Genomic DNA, 6,849 nt, shown 5'->3' with positions numbered 1-6,849 from the left:
AGGCACTGTTCGGATGTTCCAGAGCTGGAACCGCAGAGCTAGCTGGTTATAGAGGCATAACAAGAATCTAGTGTTAGGCTGGAGAGATGGCTCAGTGCTTAAGAGCACTGGCGGCTTACTCTTCTTAGAGGACCCAGGTTCAATTCCCAGCACCCACATGGCGGCTCACAACTGTCTGTAACTTCAGTTCCAGGGGTTCCCATGCCCTCACACAGACATACATGCATGCAAAACACCAATGCATATAAAATAAAATAAAATAAATAAGCCGTTAATTTAAAAAGTAGTATCTATGACTTCTGGTGTAAGGGGGAGACATCAGATGAGAGAAAAGATGACCTCAGCAGCTAGCTGCAGTCAGGATGAATACAGGGGACAGATGTGCCTAACACTCAGGACTCTGCTATATATATACATTTTAATCTCTGAAGCTTGTGATTTGAGAGGTGACAAGTTCCTGGGAATGCTGGACAGTATAACGGTGAGTCGGGGTAGTTTCTTGGATAGAGAGGCAACAGTGAGGCGCTGAGGTGCCAAGGCAACCTCGCCTTTGCAGCTATGCCTGCACTCATCCGGGGAATCTGTGTGTCCTATTTCTCCTTCTGGGCTTCCGACAATATGAGCAGGTGAACTTGTTAGGTGTTAAGGATGGAGAGTTGTGGGCTTAGGCTCTTAATACATACCTGTTGAACTATATGGATGATTAAGCCCATGACTATCAACTCAAACTATAGATAAGGCAGAAGAGAGCCGTTTAAGCAGCCCACAGGCCAACACTCTGTGTTTTTTGTTTCGGTGCTGGGGTCTTTTACATGTTAAACACTGACTCTACCCCGGGCCACCACCAATTATTAGAGACTCACAGCCACTCCTGGTTTTGTTCGTGGAAGGGTTGTCTGGGTCCCCCGCTGGTGCAGGCCGGGAATGTTTGTTTTCTCCCTGGTTTGGAGCCTGGGCTGTGCTGGGGCTGCAGTCCTTTGAAGGGAGAGGGAGTGGCAAGATTGTGGCCATCTCAAGCCCCAGATTTAGCTCTCTGGTTTGAAGAGCCAGGCTTCCACCCCATTCTTTCCCTTTTTCTCCTTTAGCTTCTTGTCTTCTGAGAAAAATCCATCTGCAGCTGGTTTCCTCTCCTCCCAGAAGGGGAGCAGGTGCTCAGGTCCTGGGCTTGACAGGAAGGCTGAACCCTTGAGCAGCCTCCCTCCAGACTCCCGCCATCTGAGGCAGCGCCAGCACATCTGGAGAGTGATGCTGATACCAGGCACCAGAATGGCTGTTGTCGTAGCCACTGGTAGGTGGCTATGGGAGCCACAGGTGCCTGCCTTGGGTGGACTCTGGATGAATGGTAGGATTGGAGAACGGGAGAGAGGGAGGAGGGTCTCCCAGAGAACTTCTCTTCCGGCTCCCCAGCACTGTTTCCAGAGCTTCTTGTATTTGGAGCGTTTGTATTTGGAACCTTTGAGTGGAAAAGAAGATGGATTAGAGTGTCTATGGAAAGGTGTAGAAAGGGAAAGGAACCTGGCCACAGAGAGGGAGGCCTGCAAACCTTGGCTTCAACCCTTCAGTTCTGGAATCCCTCAGTTTCAGCTCCCTGTCTAGGTGCACTCCTCTTCTTGAGCCTCAATTCCCCTCTAATGTGTACCCCCCAATTCATGCCGCAGACCAGTTATGGGCACTCTTTCTCGAGAGCTGTGTCAGCAAAATCGTGGGATTCCTTCGTGGGTTCTCAGAAAGCAAGGACTAGGAAGCTTTGCACAGGGCAGGGACAGGACTGGCCCTACCTGGGGTTGGGTGAGCCCGAGCTGCACGGCCAGCTGAGCTCTCTCGGGCAGGGCCTGGTACTGGGTGTGTTGGAAATGCTGGTTCAGGAGTCTCAGCTGCAGGCTGAAGTAGATGGTTCTAGACTTGTGCAGCTTCCTGGAGAGGGACTGCTGGGCAGACTCCAGAGACAGTGCCTGGTTCTCTGATTCTGGGAGGCAGAACTACACTGAGCAGCAAAGCGGGCGAAGCGACCAGGTCAGTCGGGCATTTTTAATAAGTTCATGGCACCCCACACCATGGGCAGTCAGCGAAAACAACACAGCCTACACCACCAACCTGAGTCTCAGAGTGTGTGCAGTGCAGAGAGCTTTGCCTAACGCTGCCATTTTGACACCAGCAACAGTTGATACAAGCTGCAGTTCTTGAGTTCTTGCTCTGTTGAGGCTACCTGAGAACAGAAATCGCCAAGGGCCCAAGTAAGAGTGCCCAGGCTCTTGCTGTGAGAGGGCGGGGTGTTGGCGGGTCGGTTGGTGGGCCTGCATAGAATAGAACAGGGCAAGAGACTCGTGGAGAGCTGAGCTAAGGTCTGGAGATAAGCAAACAGCACATCTCAAGGAACCTAAAAGTAATACTCAAAACTCAGAGGTAATGTTGGCATGGCAATCTCTTGCTTAAATGCTAATTTTAAAAAGTCAGCCTTAAATGCTAATATCAAGGCAGGAAGGGTGAGACCTAGTGTACCCTGCCGTAAAAAGGACCATCCTTTTCTTCCCTGCGGGCTGGCTAGTTCAGGGGAGACCTTTCATGGATCAGAAAAGCCAGGTTGATTTACCCGTGGACCCCCAGTACAGAGCAGTTCCCTCATGGTGGGGAGAGTGACTCAGGTCCAGAAAGCGTAGCCATCCGTCAGCAATATGGGTTGTTATACTGTCATCGCTGTGCTACAGGCTGTGGAATAAGGTCTGGTGTCCCCCACAGGCCCCCAACTCCCACTATGGCCTGGTTCTCCAAGAAAAGACTTTGGGTTAGCATCAAGATTGAGGCCTTGGGTTTCCATTCCTGAAACCCGGGCCCCAACCTGGACCACATTATGGGATACTGAGACTGTCCAAGAAGATGAGAAATGCCTCCCTGGATGACTAAATGTTGGGCTGACATTTGCCTCATTCCGTGCGGGTCTACTGGGAGGACATCAGAATAGAGCGGGTGAGATGTCCCTGTATCCTGGCAGCAGTAGGTCAGTCGCAGTTTCTCTCCTTCCGCTCCCCATCCATTCCTAGCTGGGTTCACCCAACACACGTTAGGGTTTCTGCCTGTGGGCCACAGTCCTCACTGCCTTCACCTCCCCCACATCCCTCATCGGTAGCCTTGGGGGTTGTGGTCCTCAAATCCTGTCCCTTGGATCCCAACCTCAGCCAATTCCCAGAAAAACCATTGGGTTTCCGTTCCCGCCCGCGTCGGAATTGTCTCTCCTACTCCTACCCCCTACCGCTCGCCTGGGGCTGGCAGCCAAGCGACCACCCGTGCCTTCTTGGCTGCACGGACGGCGCAGTTCGGGTAATAGCGAGCAGAGAGCGAAGGAAGACAGCCTGGACTGCTGAACTCGCAGAGCAGCTCACCTTCCAGGTGCCTTCCGGAACAGCTGCCTTTTCCATACTAGTTTTGGCAAGTCACAGCTGGATCTACCCCGTCACGATAACGGGTCCCCAGGGCCTCCGTGGAGGCGCGGCAGCCGCACCCGCAGCCCCAACGGGGTGTTGCTGAGGCTCTTTCCGAGCCAAATGCCTCCCTGGGACGGAGGTGCACACGTAGTATGGGCGTAGGACATCCCAAGCCCTCTCTCATACTCCAATCATTCATTCAAGAATGGGCGGCCCGCACAATTTCATTAGCGAAATGCTACAGTTTATTTTTAAAGAGGTATCTGCTTGTGAACATGGCGTCTCTGTTTTATTTTTTAATTTTTCGTTGTATCCGGGTAAAGTACGTAATAGAAAAAATTCTTCAGTCCATTGTTCTTGGACCAAGCAAAGGAAGGCATATGGTAGATAACTCCACTTTATTGCCAGATAGGTCTCCCAATCAGGTCAGGTTCTTCTGCCCCATTCCCAAAACGCACACTGTCTTCATGTACACACACACACACACACACACACACACACACACACACACACACACACACACGATGATGTATAGCAGGTTGCCCAGGTTGATCTCAAACTCAGGATCCCCCTCCCTTCTGCTTCCCCAGTGTATATTAGCATATCTATAAAGAAGAGTCCAAGAGGCTCCTTTGTAGATCTGTTTGTAAAACCCTGCCACCCCCCCCACTGTCCCTCCTCCAACGAGACCCAGCAGCCCCACCCCCACCCTGTCCCAGAAGGCCATTAACTTTCTGGGATCCTGAGAAGTTCCCTAAAGTCCCCTTTCCTGGCTCCGTTCATTGAGGAGAGTGAACTTGCCCAGGGCCAGGAGCCTGGAAAAGAAGTTACGTCCTTTCTTTCTGCCTCAGTTTCTTCAACCATAGAATAAGGAATTTTGAGCCCCTTTTCTAGTGTGTTTTTGGTTGGGTGGGCGGGGAGGGTGTGTCATGACTTAATGCCAGAATGACCAGGGTAAAGGATTGAAATATCTTGGTTGGGGGATGACTACATTTAGTCACATGGCAGACGTGCATCTTTGAGGACCATGCTAAGAACTACTGGACCGTTTCGATGTCCTCGGAGTCAGTAGGTCTATGGATTAGCATCCTCGGACCGGCAGCCAGGGCTGTGCGTAGGTCGTAGGTCGGCGCTAGGAAAGTAAGCTGCTCCCTTGTCTTCACCGAAGCCTTCCAGTGAGCATTTTCTCTGGAGCTCAGGCAACCAGAACTGGGTCTAACGCATCCCAAAGTGAAGGGTCAAGATGGACACGGTAAGGATGGCTTACCAAGGCAGAGGAGGCCAGGGAAAGATCTTGAGACTGGTAGGTCAGCCTGCAAGTCTATTCTTTGAACAACAGTTGGTGGGGTCCTGCACCCAGATTCTGCATGGTCGGGTTACCAGTCAAGGTTAGGCACCTCTAGGAAAAAGGGGGTGGGGCCCAGGAAAGGGGAAGGAACCCCGCCTAGTTGTCTACCTACCTCCAACTGGGAATTGATTTCTTTTTAGTAGCATTTGGTTTATTTACTGGTTTCTGAGACCGGAACTCGAAAGGGATGATGTCGGAACGGAGTGAAGGACTTGGAGAATCACGGGGAGGGGGCTAGGTCTCCACCCCTCCACATGGATTACAGCAATTTTCCGTTACACAGGTACACACACAACTCCACCGCTCCAGAGGGTGGGGTAGGAAGCCCTCCCGCCTGACTTTACAAAACTGCAAATCGAAACCAGGTCGGATTTAAAAAGGAGACCTAGATCGACTCGCCTCCGCTCCTCCCCCATCCTTCACCCTCCCCCTACCGCAGATTCCAGGGTATCCGAGAGAGAAACTTTTGAATCCTTCTAGCTGCGTGCACGCAGAAGAACGCGAAATTTATGCAAAGACAACCCAGACCCCAGAGGTGTGAAGAGCCGCCGCGGTCACACTTACCGGCTCCGAGTTCCTGCGGGTGTTTAGCCGACCGGTGAAAGAGCTGAGACGGCGCCGCCGATTGTTGCTTGGCGGGGCAGGTAGGAGTCTCCTGGGGTTGCTGGTCTAGGATAGGAATGGGACAGGAGGTGGCCGTAGGACTAAGAGTAAGACAAATCGGGGGAAGCTGCGGTTCTAGGGGATAGTACGAACGGTTAAGCAGCCACTACCAACGGAGCGGGGGCGAAGTCCGGGAAGCACCGCGGTCAGGAAGGGGACAGGGTAAAGAGGTCATTGCGGCCGGTGCTGGGCCACAGGGCCTAGGTCATGGCCCGAATGCCGTCGACTCTCTCGGGCAGCTCCTTTCAAAGGCTCCAACTCCAGCTCCAGCTAGCCACTCTCGCACTTCAGATCCCAAGAAAAGTGTCTCTCTGAGCCTCTTTTTGCAGAGCCTCTCACCCAGGAAAGGGATTTTGGGGGTGCCCCGTGGTTTACCCCTCCCCCATCTTTTCCTCTGGGTTCGGTTCCCAGGACCCCAGGGGTCCCCCGCCCACTTAGACACCCCGGATTGGCTATTGCACCGTGACCTCAGGGAGGCTCAGAGCTGGGCCCGCCCCCGTGTTAGCGTGCACCGGGAGACCGGAGCGGTGCGAGCTCCCGACCCTACGTCCCCGCGTCTGCCCCGAGTTCCTGGGGGATCCGCAGAGTCAGGAAGTTTCTGTTCAAGGTGCAAGGAAATTGGGCCTGGGATGGCTAAGGGATGAGGGGAGCTGTGCGGTAACTAGAGACGCCTCGGGGCCTCAGAACCTCTGTTCGTGTTCTGCGCGTCGCGCGGGTCTGCATGGCCCCACGCTGCCAGGGCTTTGAGAGTGAGTGGAAAGCAGATCGCCAGCGCCGGCCGCTTATTCAGCGCGTCGGAATGCCTAGCTGCAGAGCGATGGCAGTTTGTTGGTAAACAGACGCTGGGGCCTGGAGGGTGCCGCCTGGCGCCCAGCCTGCCCCGCACGCGCGTGGCGCGCACGCCCCCGCCGAGTGCCCAGAGCCTGGCACGCCGCGACCGTCGCAACTGTGCCTCACCCCCCCCCCCATGCAAGCTTCCGCTTCCGGCAGGGGCCCCGGTTTTGTTGCGACACCACAGCTCCTACAGGCCCTTGAGACTGCTGGAGGGAATCTGCTGTCTGGGATTCGCCTGTACCGAGCCCCGCCTTTCCTGGCGCTCTGTGCAAAACGTAGCCTCGCAGGAACTAGGGCAAAATCTGGGAATGGGGATGAATCGAGTTTGATGGCTCCTGGGAGGGCACAGAAAATGTAGCTCCTCTGTACTTCCAGGCTGTGTTCAGGACCTGCCTCTAAGCAGGACAGGAGGCCTTAATGAACATATATTCATGTATGCAAGCATCTGTTGGCACATGGGCAAAAGTACACAGGGACTTCATCCAACATATATTGTCATATACCAATATCCCTCTATGAAAAGAGACTCATTTATGGACCTGCAAACACAGACTTTAAGGTGTGATGTAGATACAGCTGCATTCC

The 6,849-nt window shown here is 53.6% G+C and overlaps 1 protein-coding gene across 1 annotated transcript; it reads right to left on the bottom strand.

Moving 5' to 3' along the window:
- Positions 1-1,152: 1,152 nt before the first annotated feature.
- Positions 1,153-5,605, bottom strand: Dlx4 (distal-less homeobox 4). The gene is given in 8 exon segments (XM_052195914.1): positions 1,153-1,305; positions 1,308-1,357; positions 1,360-1,409; positions 1,411-1,453; positions 1,754-1,966; positions 5,332-5,398; positions 5,400-5,569; positions 5,572-5,605. Coding segments are annotated over 8 exon segments (780 nt in total).
- Positions 5,606-6,849: the final 1,244 nt, after the last annotated feature.

The sequence above is a fragment of the Apodemus sylvaticus genome, chromosome 10 (genome assembly GCF_947179515.1).
Source record: "Apodemus sylvaticus chromosome 10, mApoSyl1.1, whole genome shotgun sequence".
Lineage (NCBI taxonomy): Eukaryota > Metazoa > Chordata > Mammalia > Rodentia > Muridae > Apodemus > Apodemus sylvaticus.
Note: the sequence above shows the minus strand (reverse complement) of the source record. Positions and strands in the feature narration are given on the sequence as shown.